This window comes from Myotis yumanensis, unplaced genomic scaffold, assembly GCF_028538775.1.
Source record: "Myotis yumanensis isolate MYYU_CA2020_CCGP unplaced genomic scaffold, mMyoYum1.0.hap1 SCAF_13, whole genome shotgun sequence".
Taxonomy (NCBI): Eukaryota; Metazoa; Chordata; class Mammalia; order Chiroptera; family Vespertilionidae; genus Myotis; species Myotis yumanensis.
In genome coordinates this window covers 44583975-44606729 of record NW_027223764.1, presented here as the reverse complement: position 1 = coordinate 44606729, position 22755 = coordinate 44583975, and the positions used below count along the sequence as shown (strand labels likewise).

Genomic DNA, 22755 nt, shown 5'->3' with positions numbered 1-22755 from the left:
ATTGATTTTTTACAGAGAGGAAGAGAGAGAGATAGAGAGTTAGAAACATCGATGAGCAAGAAACATCGATCAGCTGCCTCCTGCACATCTCCCACTGGGGATGTGCCCGCAACCAAGGTACATGCCCTTGACCGGAATCGAACCTGCGACCCTTCAGTCCGCAGGCTGACGCTCCATCCACTGAGCCAAACCGGTTTTGGCGATTTATAGCTACTTTCTTAATGGGCAATTAGATTTCATCAAAATTCATCCACAGCATGATAGATATTTTCCAAATAAGCACAAAATAAGCAGCAAATGGTCTTCCCATTTGTTCATTCAACAAATATTCCTCAAGACTCTGCTATGTGCCAAGCATTTGATGGGTGCTTAAAATTCAGGGGCAAACACAGCAGAGCCAATATATGTCCCTGGGGCTCTGGTGGGAAGAAAGATGTCAAGTAACAATCATGCAAGTAATTACTAACAACTGTGATAGGCACAATTAAAGCATTTATAGAAAACACATGCTAGAGCGACCTCTCTTAGTTTTGGAGGTAGAGTCAGGGAGGTGTCCCTAGAAAATTGACATTTAATATGGAAGTAGAGTGTTAGTAGAAATTATCCAAGTAAATAAGTACAGAAGAGTAGTTCATGCAGAGGGAATAGCATATGTGAAGACCCACAAGAAGCTCTGTGCTTTGGAAGAAATGAAACGCCCTCCCCTCTCCCCCTACCGTCACCCCCGCCCCTCCGTGTGCCTGGAGTACCACAAGAAGAGGGCAGCTGAGGCCAACCCTCAGAGGTCTTTTCCTAACTATGGGGCCCACCACCTGCTCATTCTGCTGCTGACCCACTCACGTTTTCTCCATGGCTCCAAGGAATAAAAACTGTATTTACAGTACTCGTACACAACCCTTTAAAATGAATAATTTAGCCCAACTGGTGTGGCTTAGTGGTTGAGCATCGACCTATGAACCAGGAGGTCAGAGTTCAATTCCTGGTCAGGGTACATGCCTGGGTTGCAGGCTTACTCCCCAGTAAGGGGGCATGCAGGAGACAGCAGATCAATGATTCTCTCTCATCATTGATGTCTCCATCTCTCTTTTTCTCTTCCCTCCTCTCTGAAATCAATTTTTTTAAAAAAGTTAAAATAAACAAGTAAATAAAATAAAATAAAACGAATAATTTAGCCCTAGCTAGTGTGGCTCAGAGGGCTGGGTGTCATCCCATGCACCAAAAGGTTGCTGGTTTGATTCCTGCCTGATCAGGGCACATGCCCAGATTTTGGGCTCAATCCCCAGTAGGGGTCATGCAGAAAGCAGCCGATCAAGGTTTTGCTCTCGCACACATTTCTCTCTCTTTCTCCCTTCTCCTTTCCTCTCTCTCAAAAAACAAAAAAATCAATACAAAATCTTTAAAAAGAAAATAAAATGAATAATTTAAATTCTGCAATAATTTCATTGGTGGAGAGGATATCAATAACATAAATCATTGTAAGATTATAAATTTCATCTGTATTTTAACAATTGAGGCCAGAGACAATATTTTATATACCTTACTATCAACCTAGATATGTGCATAGCTAGAGTTTAATATCTAATGTTACTATTTGAGGAGAAAAGATGTAGGGTGAGAATTTACATGCGACTTGCCCAGATATTTTTCTATTTAAGATTTATTAACCCACTCATATATCCTTATCTACTTCAATGGTATGAATAAAAACATGTTATCCACTTTACAAATAAAAGATGAGCCAATTCTGCAGGGATGAGGACAGAGAGAAGGTTGGAAATATAGGCAAGCTAAATAGAGGTCCCTCACTCCTCAACTCTAAGGACAAATGTGCCATTGCTCTTTCTTCACAGAAAGCTTACTGTGGGAATAAGTTAAGCTTATTTCTAGAGAAGGAATGACTTTGACTTGGATTGTGGCCAGTTGCAATGAAATTCAGCCACTTTTCCCTTAAAACTAATTCAACTGGAAATCTTATCAGTGGGAAATTCTCTAAGGGTCAAAGACTCTATTTTCTGCATCTTACAATATCTGTAAAACATTTTTAGTTCTAAGATTCACCGCCCGTCTTCCTCTACACACACACACACACACACACACACACACACACACACATTTCCCACAGTCATATCTATCCAATAAACTGACTTCTGACAGAAGTAGCAAAGAATTTTTTGAAATCTAAAAGTTCAAGTATGTAACCAACATATTTACGAATCTTTGTTTCTCTTTGTGATTACTTAGACATTTGTATATAGTAACATTGAGGGCAGAAAAAAATGATCACCATACTTTCCAATGGAGGCAAGATTAGTGAGCTGGCCTCATTGTCATGAAATAGCCTAGAACAGTGGTTCTCAACCTTGGTTGCACATTAGAATCACCTGGGAATCTTTACAAAATCCTGATTTCTGGGCCTCATCCTCCGGAAATTCTGTTTCTTTGTTACTAATGTTGTGGCCCCACCCCATAATAAAGAAACAGAATTTCCGGAGGATGAGGCCCAGAAATCAGAATTTTAAAAAGATTCCCAGGTGATTCTAATGTGCAGCCAAGGTTGAGGACCACTGGCCTACAATGACTAGCTGGTTAGGTAAGTAGCAAAACACAACACACCTGTGGAAGGAATTCCATGAGCACAGTACCAGAAACATCAAGAATATAACCCAGTCCTTGCCTTCCAGAAACCAAGTCTTAGGGAGACACCATAGGGGAGTAGGGAGTGAGGGGAAAGAAAAACCACAATCAAGTCAATCATTCCCAAACTGTTGATCCAGCATACAAAAACACAGAATCTATAAAGCTCTTACTAAGGAATTGGAAAGAAGGCAATTAATGCCCAACTCCTATGTGTAATTATACGAGTTTCTTTTATCTATTACTTTATCATACTCTATTCCTTTGTCTGCACATAATGCACATTGTTAAATAGATTTAATCAACTTAAAGAACCAATATCTTTAATAAGTATGTTGAGATTAGAAGTTCTTTCAGGACCTAACCCATTTTGAGCTTGTGTTATTCCACACTTACTAAAACAGCAATTAGCTAAGTAGACCATGGCTCCCTAAACAGCACATGACAGAGAAAGTCTTGGGGTATTGTAACAGATTGAGTTTTCTCACTTTTCTTTGCAATTCTTTTTTTTTAAATACATATATCTTTTTATTTCAGAGAGGAAGGGAAGAAAGATAGAAACATCAATGATGAGCGAGAATCATTGATTGGCTGCCTCCTGCACACCCCCTACTGGGGATCGAGCCTGCAACCTGGGCATGTGCCCTTGACCAGAATTGAACCCAGGACTCTTCGTTCCTCAGGCAGACACTTTATCCACTGAGCCAAACTGGCTAGGGCTTCTTTGCAATTCTTGAGCAGGAACATGAATTAAAGAGTTTGGAAGTTTGGGGTTGTTGTTTTTTTTATTCAATCTTTATTGTTGAAAGTATTACATATGTCCCCTTTCTTCCCCCCATTGACCCTTTCCTGCCCGGCCCCAACCTCTGCCCCAGGCCTTCACCACCCTAATATCTGTGTCCATGGGCTATGCATATATGCATACAAGTTCTTTGGTTGATCTCTTCCCACTCCCCCACCCTCCCCTACCTTCCCTCTGAGATTCCACAGTCTGTTCTATGCTTCTATGTCTCTGAATCTATTTTGTTCATCAGTTTATTTTGTTCATTAGATTCCACATCTGAGTGAGATCATGTGATACTTGTCTTTCTCTGACTGGCTTACTTAACATAGTATAATGCTCTCCAGGTCCCTCCATGCTGTGTCAAAGGGTAAGAGACCCTTCTTTTTTACTGCTGCATAGTATTCCATGTGTAAATGTACCACCGCTTTTTTATCCACTCACCTACAGATGGGCACTTGGGCTGTTTTCAGATCTTAGCTATTGTAAATTGTGCTGCTATGAACATAGGGGTGCATACATTTTTTTCTGGTTGGTGTTTCAGTTTTCTTAGGATATATTCCTAGAAGTGGGATCACTGGGTCAAATGGCAGTTCCATTTTTAATTTTTTGAGGAAATTCCATACTGTTTTCCACAGTGGCTGCACCAGTCTGCATTCCCACCAGCAGTGTATTAGAATTCCCTTTTCTCCACATCCTCGTCAGCACTTGTCATTTGTTGATTTGTTGATGGTAGCCATTCTGACAGGTGTGAGGTGATACCTCATTGTCCTTTTAATTTAGATCTCTCTGATGATCAGTGACTTTGAGCATTACTTCATATGTCTCTTGGCCATCTGTATGCCTGCTTTGGAGAATTGTCTATTTAGGTCCTTTGCCCATTTTTTTAATTGAATTGTTTGTCTTCCTTTTGTTAAGTTGTATGAGTTTCTTATATATTTTGGATATTAAACCTTTATCAAATGTATCATTGCCAAATATGTTCTCCCATACAGTAGGCTCCCTTTTTGTTTTGTTGATGGTTTATTTTGCTGTGCAGAAGCTTTTTAGTTTAATGTAATCCCATTTGTTTATTTTCCCCTTAGTTTCCTTTGCCTTAGCAGATGTATCCCTAACATATTGCTAAGAAAGATGTCTGAGATTTTGCTGCTATGGTTTCTTCTACGATTTTTATGGTTTCACCACTTACAGTTAAGTCTTTTATCCATTTTGAGTTTATGCTTATATGTGATATAAGTTGGTGGTCTAGTTTCATTTTTTTGCATGTATCTGTCCAATTTTCCCAACACCATTTATTGAAGAGACTGTCTTGACTCCGTTGTATGTTCTTGCCTCCTTTGTCAAATATCAGTTGAGCGTTACAGTTTGGGTCAATTTCTGGGGTCTCTGTTCTGTTCCATTTATCTATATTCTTGTGCCAGTACCAGGCTGTTCTGATTACAGTGGCTTTGTAGTATATTTGGTAATATGATCCCTCCAACTTTGCTCTTCTTTCTCAAGACTGCTGCAGCTATTCATGGTCTTTTAGGTTCCATATAAATTTTTGAAGTATTTTTTCTAGGTATATGAAATATGCTATTGGTATTTTAATAGGGATTGCATTGAATCTGTAAATTGCTTTGGGTAGTATGGACATACTGTTAATTCTACCAATCCATGAACACGGTATATTCTTCTACTTGTTTATATCTTCCTCTATCTCTTTTTTCAACGTCCAGTAGTTTTCCAAGTATAAGTCTTTTATCTCCTTGGTTAAGTTTATTCCTAATTATCTTAATTTTTTATTGCAATAGTAAATGGGATTGTTTGTTTAGTTTCTTGTTCTGAGAAGTCATTTTTGGTATATAAAAATGCCATCGATTTCTGGGTGTTAATTTTGTATTCTGCTACATTGCCAAATTCATTTATTAAATCAGGTGGTTTTTTGGTGGAGTCTTTAGGGTTTTCTATATACAGTATCATGTCATCTGTGAATAATGAGAGTTTTACTTCCTCCTTTCCAATTTGGATGCCTTTTATTTCTTCTTCTTGTCTGATCGCTGTGGCTAGGACTTCTAGTACTCTGGACCTTCAGCTGCTGTCTGTGTGAGCTCAGCCACCTCTTTTGCATCTCCACACTTCCTACCAGACTCTATGCAGTCTCCAGTTTCTGTTCTTGGTTATCTGATTCTCTCCAGGTAGTCTTCAGTTGATTTTCAAGTGGTTTTCCTGTCCCCTGTATTAATTGTATTTCCAGAGTGGTGAAAGCAGACATCCCTGTCTTGCTCCTATTATTAGGGGAAATGGTTTTAGTGTTTGCCCATTGAGTATGATGTTCATTGTAGGTTTGTCATATATGGCCTTTATCATGTTGAAGTATGATCCCTCTATTCCCACTTTGCTGAGAGTTTTTATAAAAAATGAGTGTTGGGCCCTAGCTGGTTTGGCTCAGTGGATAGAGCGTCGGACTGCGGACTAAAGGGTCCCAGGTTCGATCCCGGTTAAGGGCACATTCTGGGGTTGCTGGCTCGATCCCCAGTCTGGGGTGTGCAGGAGGCAGCCAATTAATGATTCTCTCTCATCATTGATGTTTCTATCTCTCTCTCCCTCTTTCTTCTGCTCTGAAATCAATATATTTTTTTTAAAATGAGTGTTGGATTTTGTCGAATGTTTTTTCTGCACCTATTGATATGATCATGTAGTTTCTGTCTTTCAATTTCTTTATGTGGTGTATCACATTTATTGATTTAAGAATATTGTAACAATGTTGCATCCCTGGAATAAATCCCACTTGGTCATGGTGTATGATCTTTTTAATATATTACTGGATCTGACTTGCTAATATTTTGTTGAGGATTTTAGCATCTATGTTCATCAGGGATATTGGCCTGTAATTCTCTTGCACTGTAGTGTCTTTATCTGGTTTTGAAATCAGGATAATGCTGGCCACATAAAAAGAGCTTAGAAGTGTTCCTCTTGGATTTTTTTGGAATAGTTTGAGGAGGACAGGTGTTAGTTCTTCTTTGAATGTTTGGTAAAACTCCCCTGTGAAGTTATCCAGACCAGGGCTTTTGTTTGCTGGGAGTTTTTTGATTACTGCTTCTATTGCATCAGTTTTTATTGGCCTACTCAGGCTTTCTGTTTCTTCCTGATTCAGTTTTGGGAGAACTGTATTTTTCTAGGAGTTAGTTCATTTCATCCACATTGTTGGCATATATTCATAGTATTTTCTTACAAGCCCTTGAATGTCTGTGGTATCAGTTGTTACTTCTCCACTTTCGTTTCTGATTTAATTTTATTTGGGTCCTCCCTTTTTGTTTCTTGATGAGTCTGGCTAATGGTTCATCAATCTTGTTTATCATTTCAAAGAACCAGCTATTGGTTTCATTGATATTTTGTTTTTGTTGGGGTTTTTTTAGTCTCTATGTCATTTATTTATGCTCTAATCTTTAGTTCCTTCCTTCTACTTACTCTGGGCTTTTCTTGTTCTCTTTCTAGTTCTTTAAGTTGTAGGGTTAAATAGTTTATTGTTGATTTTTCTTATTTTTCTTTTTCTTTCCTTGTTTTTGAGGTAGGCCTGTAGTGCTATAAATTTTGGGGCCTTTTATTGATAGTTTGGGCTACTGATGTCAGCTGCTGCTTGTTTGAGAGATTTTAGCAAAGTCTGAAGCCTGAGCCAGGACAGGCTATTAACATGGTAAAGCTGCTGCAGGACAATCAGATGCTGTTTCTGCCTGGCCCTGTGTACCCTATTTGGGGCTATCAGCAATCCACAGCTTGTGGTTCCCTCTCCTGGGACTGGATGCCTTTGGAAAGTATAAGATGTGGGCCAGGGTTGTCTTTTCCTAGCCCTGGGCCCGGGATTAGGTCAGGCAAAGACTCAAAGCCTCCAGAGACCCTCTCTCTGCAGTCTGATAGTTATCAGCCTTTATTGGCCTCAGGCTATTCTTTCTCTTTTTTAAAATTTTTTTTTACTGATTTCAGAGAAGAAGGGAGAGGGAGAGAGAGATAGAAACATCAATGATGAGAGAGAATCACTGATCAGCTGCCTCCTGCACACACCATACTGGGGATCAAGCCTGCAACCTGGGCATGTGCCCTGACTGGGAATTGAACCCTGACCTCCTGGTTCATAGGTCGATGCTCAACCATTGAGCCATGCTGGTTGGGTAGCCTCAGGCTATTGACTACAGAGTGAGGCAAGAGGTCTTCCAACAGGGTGTAGCAACTGCCTTTCCCCCAGGCCAAAACCGCCTGGATAGCAAAGGTCCATAGGAGAAAGATGTCCTCCACAACATGAGGGAATGACTCAGCACAGGAAACTGGGGTGACTGTCCTTTGAGCTCCTACCACAGAGCCCCCAACCTGGGACTCTCCTCACACAGCTCCAGTTCACTCTGCCTTCCCTCTGCCAGAGCCCAAGGTAAGTGGCTGCACACAAACTTTTGTGCATTGGCCCTTTAATAGGGTTCCTATATGTCCAGCCGTCTCTCACTGGCAGATAGCAACCCTGATGCTTTTCACAGCCAGATGTTATGAGGGCACCTTTCTCAGTTCTGGTGCTCTGGGCTGGGGAGCCCCGCTTGAGATTTAGACCCCAGAGTTCTCACTTGGGAACCCCCCACAGCTGAGATATCCCTCTGGACTTTCAGCTGCTGTCTGAGCCCAGCCACCCCTTTTGCATCTCCCCACTTCCCACCAGTCTCTATGCGTCTCCACTGTCCATTCTTGGTTATCAGGGTTCTCTCCAGGTATTCTTCAACTGATTTTTCACAGTGGCTTTTCTGTATTTTAGTTGTATTTCCAGTTTGGTCCTGGGAGAGTGTCACCATTACTTCACCACCATTTTGGAAGGGCCGGGAGGGATTTAATGGTGAACAAGAATAAAAGCTAGTGCATCTGTATATAGTTAAGCTTGGATTTATATCCAAGGAAACATAGATTGGTTTGGAGAGAAAAGACAAAGAGAGTAAAAGACAAATCAAGTTCAAACACACTGAAAAATACTGAGAAACACTGAGACTGTGACTAAAAATAGATTCTCTAATTTCAACAATGTAAATGTAATAATTTAGTAACAAATATTATTCTTTTTGGAGGACAATATGAAGGCTTAGCATGACAAAAAGTGATTACTAACAATACACTAGTCAATAAAATACTGTACGTTTAGAGGAATCTTTGAGCTTGCTAAATAGACACCATAAGCAAAGCTCACTCTCTCAAGTTAAAAATATTTTTGGTCAAGAAGTTATCATTGAAATTAAATGGTGGCAGACATGCCCAAGAAATATTGCAGAGATATGATCCCTTAATGAATCATATCTAGTGGCCAACAGAACAATATTGGAAGGGTGGTAATATGAGAAAACAGTATCATCATGTTAGAAGCTTTGGAAAGAGTTATGAAGAATGGCTGTGTTCACCAGAAAAGCCAACAGCTTCCACATGTCCCCTCTCCACATCACCTGTTTTACTAAAATATAAAAATCAGGTCAGATACATTTTCATAGGGAGCTTTTTGTTAAGTAAACTTTTATAATAGTCAAAAATAAAATACTATGTTATTTTTAGTATCATTATAGTATTACATGAAAGATAAAACACTATAATGATAAAAATATAAATGAACAAAAATTCTCTACTTCCATATTAATCTCAACTTCCTTCCCTAATAAACCTTTTGGTAAATTGTTAAGAAGAAACAGGTAAGACAGCCTCACTCTCCAAAACCATCCCTAATGAAACTGAACAAGTACTAAAATGACTGATAAAACAGAGAAGCAGCCACCTAAATTCAAACTTATATTATCATTTCTATGTGGCCCAATATACCCAAGCACATACAGGGTGTCCCAAAAAAAATGTATACACACTTTGAAGGATTGTAAAGTCAGTGTTTATTAACATACAGTTCGTTTTCAAAATTTAAAAGAATCTACAGAAATAAATAATTTTTTTGTCAATTCCTGTTTTCAAATTGATGACCATTCTGGTCTAGGCACTGCTGATAACTCGAAGCAATGGAATCACAAACACCAATAATCATTTCATTCGGTGTTTGTGCGCCCTCGATTCATTGACTGTTACCAGTTGTGTGCCGTAAACTTTATCTTTTATGTCTCCCCATAAAAAAATATTTTAAACATCTGATGGCACTTTAGAATAAATTTTCTTTGTTCAAAGCTTACTCTGGCTTCATCCATTATTTCAAATCAGTTAAGCCTGAAAAGGAGTGAAAATTAGGCGAGTTATTAGCTGTTAAAATGTGTAAACATTTTTCAGGACACCCTGAAAATATTGCAAGAATTCTAGAAGGTTTAGAGTACAAGGAAAATTAAAGCCTCCAATAGGAGGTCCTTTCACCAATATATCAAATTCTTCTCTGGGTGTTTCAGAGTCTTATTACAGATTTGAACTTTACTCCTTAAAGCTCACTCTGAAGTATTTATGCTACATAGCACTGACGGCTTTAAAAAACCTTACATTTATGTTTTCTTCTAGTTTTGTCTATATATAGGGACGATTTAAGGGCAGACCTTCCTGAAAGCAACATGAACTGATAGAACAAGTCCTTCCTCAGCAAGTCCTTCCATTGTTTTAGAGAGAAACCTTGCTAATCTCTGACATTTGCTCATTAAGAACTACTCCTTCTTTCGATACAGATCTAATGCTGGCTTACAATGTAAAAATATACCCCACTGTCATGTCCATGACATAAGGTTCAAAGGAAAGGCTGGGCCCAGATCAGCCAGAAAGCAAAAAAGCAGCAGATCAACTTCATGATATCTTTGTTTCCTGCCATGGGGTTCAAGTACATAAAGGTCTTTTAATGGGGAATTCATGGCTCATAGTATGATACCACACTGTAACCAGCAGGGGTTCAACTAACTATATCAATGCCTGGTCTTATGGTTAAACTGTAAAAAGAGACTCCCAATTTAAAAAGACAAAATCCTAATGACACTTTCAGACAGGAAGAACATATTTTCATGTTATGAATTTAGTAAGTGGCCTGCATAGCTGAAATGACTCTGAAACAGAGAACCACAACCCAGAATAGCATGGACACTTCTGTTATCTCAAACAATGGGCAGTCGGCCATTCATTCCTCCCTCTTAGTATATATTCTACTTGTTTCAGACAAAGCCCATTATAAATTTGATGAGATTGCTCAAATTCAGCTATACCAGATGTTTGAAAGCTGGGGACAGGAAATATTTGTTGCACAAAAATTCCTATTACAACATTTTGTACCTAAAAAATAAATACTATATGTTCATTTAGTAAAAAAAGAAAAAAAAAAGTTATATTGCACACGTATGACCAGCCTGACACTGGAAATAGAGGGATGAATACAACAGATATGGTCCCTGACACGGAGGAACCTACCGTCTAGTGGAGAAGACAAACGCTGACCAGGTTTGATGAATGTCACAAGAGAGTATGCTGGCCTGTAGACTGTGGATGAGGATATTCCCACCCTACCCGCTTCTTAAACGTGCAATAAAAGACCAGAAAGTTGTCAGAAGTCTTTTAAAATAATGACCCTCTCAATTGTGATACATATGAAACATAAGCATCTTATACAAATATAAATGACCAGTAATTTTAAAAGCATATAAAATGACTACTTTTTAAACAAATATACAAGAAATATTAAAATCCAAATAAGTCCCAACCCCTGAAAGTATTTACATTCATGTTCCCCCTACTCCTGGACTGTAACAGAAGAAACCAATTTATTATGGTTGATACTTAGGACTTTTGCTCTTTTATTTTGTCCTCTTAGTGTTACACCAGTACTACTTATAAAATAGCTTTAGGTCCGGCCAGTGTGGCTCAGTGGTTGAACATGGACCCAGGAACCAAGGTCACCGATTATTCGATGCCTGGGTTGCAGGCTCGATCCCCTGTAGTGGGTGTGCAGGAGGCAGTCGATCAATGTTTCTCTCTCATCAATATTTTCATCTTCCTATTCCTCTCCTTCCTCTCTAAGAAATCAATAAAAACATACTTAAAATAAAATAAAACAGCTTTAGAAAAGCCCAACTTTCTACTGTGTAATATATTAAATATTTAAATCAGGGCTCCATTAAATTATAAACATAGTTATAGAAACATAAAATCTCTAAAGCTCTTCTGTTCTATCAATCACATGAATAAATATTAAGTATTATTGAAACAAAGTTCACATCTGTCCCATTCTTATATCTCTTTTGATCTTGAGACAAAGTTTTTCAAATGAAACTTCATGACTTCCCAAAGGCTCCACAAACCTTCTTTAAATGCTATTTAGTTCTAGTAGGCTTCAAGCGAAGCAGCAATATGCACTATAAAAAGCCTTTATCTGTTTTGCAGGCATAAATACTTTTGTGCTGACCTGTACCTACTCTTATTTCTTAATTAAAAAGAAAGAAATGCTATGAAATTGAATGTCGCTGAAACAGAACCCTACCTTCACATCATTCCTTTCATATAGGCCCTTCACACAGGCCAGGCCAAAACCAGGCTTTAAACAGACACTTTTGCCAGGGCTAAGACAAATGGAAACTCTATCACCAACAGCATTCCTCTTGCTTCTGATTCTAGGTAGAAAAATGCCACTAATAGTTCACAACTTTTTTCTAAGTGGATGTAGAATGGTAGAGTGAACGAGGCACAGGGTCCACAGTAAGAGAAACAGAGTTTCTCTTCTTGAGCCTAAACTTCATCACTAACTAGCTGTGTCACTATGGGCAGGTTACTTAATTTCTCTGACCTACAGCATCTGTAAAATTAGGACAGGAAAGTATTAAGAAAAAAATTGTTTTATTAGTACATTAGAATCACTCTCAAGTGTTTAGAATGGCCTTATTCCATACAATGGAATATTACTCAGCAACAAAGAGGAATGAAGTTTTGATACATACTACACCATGGATAAACCTTGAAAATGTGTTAAGAGAAATAAGTGAGAAACCAAAGGACATACATTTTATGATTCTATTGATATGAAATGGCCAGAATAGGCACACTCTGTGGAGAGACAGAAAGTAGACTGGTGGCTGTCCAGAGGTGGGGGTGGGGGTGGCTGCTAATGCGTATGAGGTTTCTTTTTGAGAGGACAAAACTGTCCTAAGATTAGATTGTACTGATTGTACATTTTAAATGGGCAAATTATATGTTACGTGAATTACATATAATTGTCTTTAAACAACGATCTTGTTCAAGATCCTGAGTTGAAAAAGGAACATGTAAATAAATATTCCCTCCCTAAGAATGGAGTAAAAGTAATGACTCAGCTGCGATAGATATGTATTTACTAGTAAAGTGACCAGACTACTTTTGTTTAACAAATATACATGAAATTACAAATCCAAATGAGTCTACCCCAAAGAAAGAGTTACCTTAATGATGCCCTAAGTCAAAATGTGGTCCTCAGAGTCTCAATTTGGGTAGTTCTTTCTACTTGCAACACCTTTGCTATCACATCTTTAAATGTTCAAATCCCACCTAACTTTAAGACCAGTTTAAATGTTACATCTTCCATGAAGCCTTCCGCATGCTCTCCTGAAAAGTAATGTCACATTTCTTGGAACTTCTATCGTCCTTCACTTCCGGAGGGCCACCTTGGACTTCCAGTCCAGTATTATACTTATTCTGCCCAGTATCAACTTATCACTTTGACATTAAAAAGGGTCTCAATAAATAACCTATTTAATAAGTGGATGATGACTGCTTAACAATTGAGAATTTCATTTTCACCTGATAAATATTAATTTTTGAAATATCCAAAAGTCATTTAGACTCAAGAATGGTCCATGAAGTAGCAGGGCTAAGGAATGCCCACTTTGGGAAAAACTTTCATGACCAAAATAAAACAAGACTGATTTGACATATTTATGTATATAATCCGTAAGGAATTCCCAAACAGAAGCAGTGAAATAAGGACATAACCTCCCAAGGTAACTGAAAGAAACCTGAATGATATAAATTCCAGAATATTTATTTAAAAGTCTGTTTCATTATTTTATAGTGATACCACATTTTTTCCTGAGTCCTATTATCAAGCTCTATTAATTCCTCTTATTTTATGTTTCTAATATATATCACTTCTAATTCCTTCTCCATTTTCCCCACCATAGTAAAAAATCCAGGCCCTCATTTTCTTCATGATCAACCAATTTTTAAAATCCCCTAATTTATCTCCCTTCCCCATAGTTCCTTCTTTCCTTCAACAATATTTATGAAGCCATTGTGTGTGGGGAAGAACTGAGGAGCACATAAAGAAATATCAAACGAGGCCTGTTCTCCAGAAACAATCAAGTTGGGACGCTGACACATGAACACGACTCATCGCAATACGCAGCAGCACAGACTTAAGGGCCACAGGTGACACTGGTAACAACAAGCAACGGGTAGGTCCTCTGGCCTCTCCAGAACACAATCTGTATCTCCTTCACTCTATTCTCATCCTCTCGCCCACTCTTTGTTCATCTTACTGGATAAGGTCTTCTGTTACACTGCCCGTATGTCATGCACTGACCCTCTCCAATTTCTCTCCAACTTGCCTCCGAAGCTAATCCAGACAATCTACTTGGGGTAACCTGGAAGTGACTTACTCACAAGTATCTTTTGTTCATGATTGACTATTTGTCACCACAATTCTCCCCACTTTCTAATTCATATCTACCACCAATGTCAGGTCCTTTATTTTGTATGTATTCGGAAGTATGTAACTACATACATGTAATTTTTTGTTCAGCTTATAACTGGTGGGTCTTATTCCTTCATATTTGTCTCACGGTATTTATTACAGTGTTTCCTAACTAAAAGTGAATCTCAACCCACCTATGGAACTTGTTTAAAATACAAAGGTCTTTACCCAACCTCCTGGGAAAGCTCCTCAGTAAGAATGGGTGGAAGATGGACAGACATCTTTATTTCTAAAAAGCCCCACAGGGGATTCTGATGCACAGCCCAACCTGAGAACCACTGACTTATTACAATGCTCCCTATACAGCAGACACTCAATTCTTATTAATTCATGCCCTGAACCTCATAAATAACTTTTCTCTAAATAGCCTAACCAGATATCAACCCCTAGACTACAATAGCTCTGTTCCAACTGCAACATATGGTTTTAAGCTTTCATTTCCTGAAGTACTCCTTGGAGGGACACTATTACCTTGTCTCTTTACATTGTCTCCTATTTGTTGAAAAATGGAGGCCTGGAATGTAGCCATGTTAGACAACACCACGTAGGAATGTACTCTGGAGTCTTAAGATTAAAATTGGTTCTATATAAAAAATAAAAAAAAAGAACAATGTAGAACTAGACCTTCTGAATGAACACATGCTTACTGCATAGAATCTTGCTACATCTCTACAGAAGGCAGATCAGAAAGTTGGTCAACAGTGTCTCCTCCAGGTCTTCCTGCTTCCCAGTGTCCTCAACTGCCGTGGACAGATGAGGGGCCCCTGAAAACTGGTGAAGACTTTCAGCTGCTAAAGTGCCTCTAGTGCAGTCAAGTGCTCTAATCAGATAAGTAACCAAGCCCCACCCAGGCCCGCAGTTGCCTCCCAGCCACGCTGACACACTATTTACAGAGCTCAACCCCTAGACTGAACTTTTCCCAAAGCCTGTCCAGTCGTCGCTCACAGGCAGCAGCAGGCTGACTCACCAGCCAGGGAGGGAAGGAAAAGGGTGATGGGCCCAAGGAGTGTGAGGAGGGGACTGGTCTCAGCACCGCTTTTCCTGCTTCAGAGGTGGCCCTGCCTCTGCAGGAATCACCTGCGGTGAATCACAGCTGTGCTCTACAGACCCTGCAGCGCCACGCAGCCACCCGGGAGAGCCTGGACTGGGGAGGAGGGGGACCCCGGTCCTGCTCTCTGGCAGGGGCCCCGCGGGTCCCAGACTCCACAGGCCTCTCCCAGCAGCTCCATCTTGCTTCCCGCCAGGGGGAGGGGCCGAGAGGAGGGCCCGGAGTCGGGAGAGGCCCCAATGGGAGGAAGCCGTTTGACAGCAGGTAAAGCTACGTGGAAATCGCCAGGGGAGGGTACGAAATGAAAGGCAGCAGCAAGGTTCGGCGAAAGGGATTAGTTCGTGGCCATGAATTACTACGTAAAGAAATTACACGGGGTCTGAGAGTGCCAGGGGTGTGAGCAGAAGGAGAATGCCCGGGAAGGGAGGAGGAGACAGACGGATGAGCAGCCAGGAAGACAAGTGGACAAAAGGGCCGGCGGCAGGGAGCACTGGGGAAGGAAGGGTGGTGGGTGAGGCAGGTCTCAGGGTCAGGGGCAGACGCATTAAAAAGGAGAACGGCGTGGCGCTGGAATCCCAGGAAGGAAAGGGAAGGAATTAGTTAGGGGAGCCCCTCAGCCCATAGGCCAGACAGGGGAGGCCTAAAACGGAGCCGAGAGGACGGCTGTCAGCGTGAGGGGCGACAGCCTGCTTCAGCGTGAAAGGGGCCATCCCTCAGCCAAATAACTTCCATTTATTAAGCACTTAGTATGGCTCCTACGCTGTGCTGAGCACTTTATAATACCGCCTCGCTGAATCTTCACAACGAACCCCCAAGGCAGGCATTATCATGACTGACCCCATTTTACAGATGGGGAAACTGAGGCCCAAAGAGGCTCAGAGGCATGCTCAAGGTCACAGCGCGAGGGAGTCTGGGTTCGAACCCGTGGCCGTCCGGCTCCAGAGCCCAGGTGCAAAGCCACAGGCTGCGAGTGGGCAAAGGGGAGCCTCCAGGCGGACCGGGAACGCCTCCCGCCCGGTTCCGCTCCCCACCCCAGGCCCAGCGCGCTCACCCGGACGAGGTTGCTGACGGCCGCCTGCACGGCGGCCACGGGCGCGGTGAGGTCAGGGATGGCTTTGCCGTCCACCTCGCCTTCCTCGTGCATGATCACCAGGTGCGAGATCTGCTGCGCCACTGGCTCCAGGATGCTCTCAATCGTGCGCGTGTGAAACACCGGCATCGCGGCGGTGAGCGGGGCGGCGAACCGCGGGCTACAGAGAACTAACTGGGAACAGCGGGGCCGGGAACCCGCGGACAGACAGACTCTGAGCCGCGACTAGAGTCCGGGCTTCCCTCGGCGTTACCAGCCTCACGGGCGCCCCGCCCCCCTCGCGTCGCCGCTCCCAATGGCAGCGCCGCTCAGACCCGGGCTGCCACTCCTATTGGTCCGACTTGGAGATGCTCCGCCCCCGGCCCCGCGCCAACGAGATCCCGCCCAGCCCCGCCCCCATTCCCAAGGGAGGGGCCTGGGATTGGGCTGCGCCGCGGGGATGGCGACCGGATTCCCAAACCCTAACGCCGGGCGCGCCTTATAAGGGCATGGTGGGAGCGGGCGTGCGGCGGGATCGGTGGCCCCGCCCCCGGGCCGCCTCCGGCCGGGTTCCGCGGAACTCCGCCCCTCTGCGGAGTCACCTCAGGGGGCGGGGCCTCACCTCCCGCTGGCTGCAGCGGGCTGAGACCCGGGAGCCACCGGTCTGTCTGCTCGTCCCCTTCCCAACAAGAGGCCCTCAAAATACTCACTCCGCTCCCTCTTAGCAGGACGTGGAAACATTTTTAGAAAAACATGCAAACAACAGAAGTGCACAGACTGGAACATGAGCGTCCCATTCATTCACAGACACTCCACCCACTCTCCTCCTCAAGGATACTATTAACAGTTTGGTGTGTCGCTTTGTAGACCTTTGTCTATCTGTATGTGTGTGTGTTTTTGTACATACATATTTTCAAAATAAATGGGATTAAACGTTTTCCTGGAACTCGATCTTTTTTCCTCTTAATTAAAAATCCCCTGGTTATCTTTCTACCTCCTTCTTTTTTTAAGGGCTGCATGGTATTTCATTGCATGAAATCAAACAATTTCCCAGTGGTGGGCATTTAGGTTGGATTCTGCTTTTCAATATTAAAAAACAATTCTGCATGGCCATCATTGAACTTGCCTCTGTGTTGTACACATGTCGTATTGATCTAGGACAGATACCTAGAAGGGAAGTGAAAATGCTAAAGTGTGTTCATTTTACATTTTGATAGATAAAATCAAATTACAGGTTGCTCTCACAGCACACAGTGTTTAAGACATCTTGTAAATGTCTTCCTCACCTCAAATTCTCTTCCGCCCTTGCTTCCTCATTCCAAAATGAAACACTTTCACCAATACCTCCAAGCAGAAGATGCTCAGTTCAAATGAAAATATTTCTCAAGGGCCCACATTTCACAAAAGGCTAAACTATGTGTGAGCTGTTCTGTGTATTTTCTGAAGTTATTTTTACCGGGTAATATATATCCCTTTTCTGCTGTGCATTTGCCAAATCCTGTACTTTTCCTTTTCATAATACCTTCACTTTGTATTCATTTTTTAATTTTTCAATTACAATTCACATTCAGCATCACTCTGTATCAGTTTCAGATGTAGAGTAAAGCAGCCAGAAAATCACATATCCTACAGAGTGGGCCCCCCTCCCCCCCCCGCACTCCCCCCCCCCCAGCACTGCCCCAAGTGCCCACCTCGCCCCACACATATTCATAGGGTGTTATTGACTATATTCCCTATGCTATAACCCACATCTCTGTGGCTATTCTATAACTATCAATTTGTACTGCTTAATCGCTTTACCTTTTTCACCCAAACCCAAGCCTCCTTTCCTTTATTTTCACTCTTTTGTTACAGCTTTCATATCCTTGTAGGCAATGTATTTCTATAACTCTATTTTAAAATAACATTTATTTGGTACTTTCTAAATTCTAGGCACTGTATAAACCCTTTGTTTAAGATTACCAACTACTGGCCCTAGCCAGTTGCTCAGTGGTTAGAGTGGTGGCCCTCGGACTGAAAGATCCCCAGTTTGGTTCCAGTCAAGGGCACGTGTCTTGGTTGCAGGTTCCCAGGCCCTGGTCAGGGTGCATGCAGGAGGCAACCAATCGATGTGTCTCTCTCACATTGGTGTTTCTCTCTATCTCTCCCTCTCCCTTCCTCTGCCTCTGAAAATCAATGGAAAATATCCTTGGGTGAGGATTAGCAAAACAAACAAACAAGAAAGATTACCAACTACTCAATTTGTGGGGCCCAATACAAAATGAAAATGTGGATTGCTTGTTCAAAAAGCAGGGAAACGGTGCTGTTAAAGATACTACAGTATAAACCTTGTTCCTTTCTTTGGTATTATCTCTCTCAACCTGTCATGGTATTTTTTTAAATATATTTATTTTATTGATTTCAGAGAGGAAGGGAGAGGGAGAAAGAGAGAGAGAGAAACATCAATGATGAGAGAGAATCATTGATTGGCTGCCTCCCACACGCTCCCCACTGGGGATCGAGCCCGCAACCTGGGCATGTGCCCCTGGCCGGAATCGCACCCAGGACCGTTCAGGCTGCAGGCTGACGCTCCATCCACTGAGCCAAACCGACCAGGGCTTTTATGGTATTTTTTTATTTGCTATTTAATGTGGCACTTCCTGGGCAGGGGAATACCTTTGTGGTAAATACAGACTCCCCCACAGGAACTCGGTGGCCCATGCCTGGTTGCCTGAAGACCCATCCTGCCAGCTGCTGGCCTGACATGAGATTCCCTGCTAGGGACAAAGAGGCTAAGCCAGACATCTCCCCTCCTTACAGGCCTGCCTCCCCAACCCACAGCAAATAGGTGACTTCCAAAGGTATTGCAACCTCCACACTGGAGGGAGGGCAAGAGACTCATCCTGGGGCATTGAAAGCTTGGGTTGAGAATGGCCACCTTCTTGCCTCACGCCTAGACATCATGGGTAGCACACATGGAGCCCTGCCCCAAGACAGAACAGAGGACAGCAGTGGTCACTGGACAGGGATGGGGTCAAGCAAGCAGATGAAAACCCATCCAAGGGAGATGATTGGAGACAGGACTAAGCAAAAGATGAGGCTCCAAGTGCATGTTCCATTATCCCACTGGACTTCTAAAATACTCAGAGATAAAATTATAAAGAATCAAAACAGTGACTGCAGAGCCTTAGACCCCAATGTGTAGCTCTAGGTCCCACGTAACTACACTGATTGCACACCCATGACTCGGCCCTAAGTGACATAGCTGGTAACCCAGTTCTGACCAGGACTGACTTTTAATTACTAAGCAGCTACCTAGGAACTTCCATTCCTTTTGGAGACCCTCATCAAAACTAATAAAAATTTTGCCTCGTCCTCACACGGCTCCCACGCTTGTCTTCTCTGCTCATTATTTCACATGGAGATAAACAGTCTCACCCACGTCTCCACCGTTTTTGCTCTCCGCAGTTTCAGTTACCCAAGGTCAACTGCAGGTCCAAAATATTTTTTTAAAAATTCCAAAAATAAACAATTTATAAGTTTTAAATTGTGTGTCATTCTGAACAGTGTGAAAAATTCTTTCAGTGTTTCACTCTGTCCCACCCAGATGTGAGTCATCCTTACCAACTCCTTTGTCACTTAGTAGCTGTGGAGGTTGTCAGATGGATTGTCACAGTATCACAGTGCTTGAGTTCAACTAATCCTTTTTTTTTTTTTAATATATTTTATTGATTTTTTACAGAGAGGAAGGGAGAGAGATAGAGAGTTAGAAACATCGATGAGAGAGAAACATCGATCAGCTGCCTCCTGCACATCTCCCACTGGGGATGTGCCCGAAACCCAGGTACATGCCCTTGACCAGAATCGAACCCGGGACCTTTCAGTCCGCAGGCCGATGCTCTATCCACTGAGCCAAACCGGTTTCGGCCAACTAATCCTTATTTTACTTAATAACCTCTCATTCCCCTCACTTCATCTCATCGAGTGTACATTTCATTATTTCACATCATCACAAGAAGAAGGGTGAGATGCAATACTTAAACAATAAAAAGAAGGAGAAGAAGAAGAAGAAGAAGAAGAAGAAGAAGGGTGAGTACAATACAGTAAGATATTGTGTGTGTGTGTGTGTGTGTGTGTGTGTGTGTGAAAGAGAGAAAGGCCACATAATTTTATTACAGTACAGGATGGGGCAAAAGTAGCTCTACAGTTATATGTGAAATACAGAGTTTATTCTTGGATCCTTACAAGAATTGTATTATTTTTCATACGAACAACTGTAAAACTACTTTTGCCCCACCCTGCATATTGTTATAATTGCTCTATTTTATTATTACTTAGTGTTAACATCTTGTGTAATTTATAAATTAAGCTTTATTATTGGTATGTATAAGAAAAACATAGTAGAGGATTCGGTACTATTCATGGTTTCAGGCATCCACTGGCAATCTTAGAACACATTTAACACTTGAATGATGGAACTATATGTGATTTTATTTCCCTGTAATCCTCACTCTGCCTCCACTTTGCTGATCATATACTTATGTGCAGTTTAACATGTTCTTGTGTCCCATGTATTTCCTACAAATTGGCAGTAAGAGTCAGAGAACTGATCATGCAATAGTCTTTTTAACTGCAACATATCCAGTCTTCTAATCCAGGCTCCTCCTGGCTGGCCTTATTAACCTCCTCGAATGACATCATTTCATTTAATGTTGTTCTGTTACAACATTGATGGGGGGGAGGAGGGGGCGATTTCCAGTTAGGGCCTCTGTCTGTGTGGAGTTGGCACGTTCTCCCTGAGTCTGTGTGGGTTTTCCAGGTACTCCACTGTCCTCCCACATCCCAAAAATGTGCAAGTGAGGTGACTTGCGGGTCTAAGTTGTCCCGGTCTGAGTGAGCATGCTGTATGTGCGAGTGCGCCCTGCAGTGGGATCTTGTCCTGTCCAGGGTGGGTACCTGCTTTGCACCTGAGCTGCCGGAATAGGTTCCGGCCCCCTGCAACCTAAACTGGAATGAATGGGTGGGAAAATCATTATCTTACTTGCTTTTATTAATCTTTCTTAAATGTATGCAGAACTCACATTTATTTCAATGTTTAATATTAGAGGTGTTTGGGTCTCTATTTAGAAATTTGGAAACATTTTTGTGGCCAGAAATATGCCATGGAAACTCTACTTTATATCAAGTAGCCTACGGTGCAATTGGTTTCATTATAGGTCCTTTTGCATAAAGTCAGAATCACCAAGAACCTATCAATGATGTTAAGTGAGGACCTACTCTACACCATTGCCCACCCAGACCATGTGTCCCCTCCATCCATATCCATATCCACTTCTTTTCCCCGCCCGCCCCCCCGATATGCACCGTCTGAAATCTTCTGTGGCACCCGTTACACATGGAACATCAATACCCGTCACAGTCTGACCTCTGACCAACCTTACCTTCTGCTTCCCACCCAGACCCACAGGCAGGTGGGTCAAACCGTGCAGAGGAGACAAGCTAGAGTCATCCAGAGCTCAAGCCAAAATCCCAACTTTACAACTTGATTGGGCTGGGCCTCTGGCAAGTGGCTGCCTTCTCTCTGCCTGAACTCCTTTCTTGTAAAAGTGACATATGACCCTCATAGGATCTGTGTAAAGGGAGCTATTATTATTATTATCATCGGAGCAGTCACCGACGGACGTGCTTACAATCTCCTGTAATCCCTGTTGGACTTCCACTTTGGAGCTTTGCCGACACTCTTTCTCACTGGAGAGCTCTCTCTGCTTGTGGTAGGTGACAGCCTGAGACATCCCTCTAGATTTCTCACCCCTGGTATAAGCCCCTGGAGTGTGAATGTAACGGATTTTGCTTCTGTAATTAGATGACATTATTGAATTTAAGATGGGAAGAGTATCCAGTCAGGCCTGACCTAACCGCATTAGCCCGTTTAAAGCAGAGAGTTTTCTCCAGCTGGTCACAGAAGAGGAAGTTACAAATTAGAAGCACAGGGAGGGTTTGACAAGCTGTTGCAGGAGTGAAGATGCAGGAGGCCGCCCGTCAAGGAATGCAGGCACCTCTAGGAGCCGAGAGCGGCCCCTTGGTGGCGGACAGCAGGAAAATGGACCTCGTTCCCATAGCAGCAAGGAACTGACTTCTGCCAACAAGAAGAATGATCTCGGAAACAGGTTTCCCCCAGAACTCATCCATTCGACACCTTGATTTCAGCCTTGTGATGCTAAGCAGAGAACCCGGCCACACCTTGCAGAACTTCTGACCTGTACAATTGTAAAATAATAAGTGGGTAGGGAGAGGTCATTTAAGCAGCAGAAGCAAAACAATAGAAAGCTGAGACATCTACCTTCTAGACCCACTTCTTCTAGTCCAGTGATGGCGAACCTTTTGAGCTCGGCGTGTCAGCATTTTGAAAAACCCTAACTTAACTCTGGTGCGTGTCACATATAGAAATTTTTTTGATATTTGCAACCATAGCAAAACAAAGACTTATATTTTTGATATTTATTTTATATGTTTAAATGCCATTTAACAAAGAAAAATCAACCAAAAAAAAATGAGTTCGCATGTCA

General features: G+C 42.1%; 1 protein-coding gene and 2 pseudogenes across 2 annotated transcripts in view; 2 read left to right on the top strand and 1 right to left on the bottom strand.

Annotated features, from left to right (window-relative positions):
• The window catches only part of VCL (vinculin), a 110788-nt gene extending 94305 nt beyond the window's left edge, over window positions 1-16483 (bottom strand). The window contains exon 1 of one of the 2 annotated variants that reach the window (XM_070433033.1): window positions 16193-16483. In XM_070433033.1, the coding sequence (XP_070289134.1) occupies window positions 16193-16360 (168 nt within the window). In that variant the 5' untranslated portion in view covers window positions 16361-16483. The remainder of the gene's footprint in view (window positions 1-16192) is intronic. The other variant, XM_070433034.1, reaches the window with a different exon arrangement.
• On the top strand, window positions 7089-8874 carry LOC139022147 (small nuclear ribonucleoprotein G pseudogene; annotated as a pseudogene).
• A 3734-nt stretch (window positions 16484-20217) lies between the features above and the next one.
• The window catches only part of LOC139022203 (histone chaperone ASF1B pseudogene), a 51854-nt pseudogene continuing 49316 nt past the window's right edge, over window positions 20218-22755 (top strand).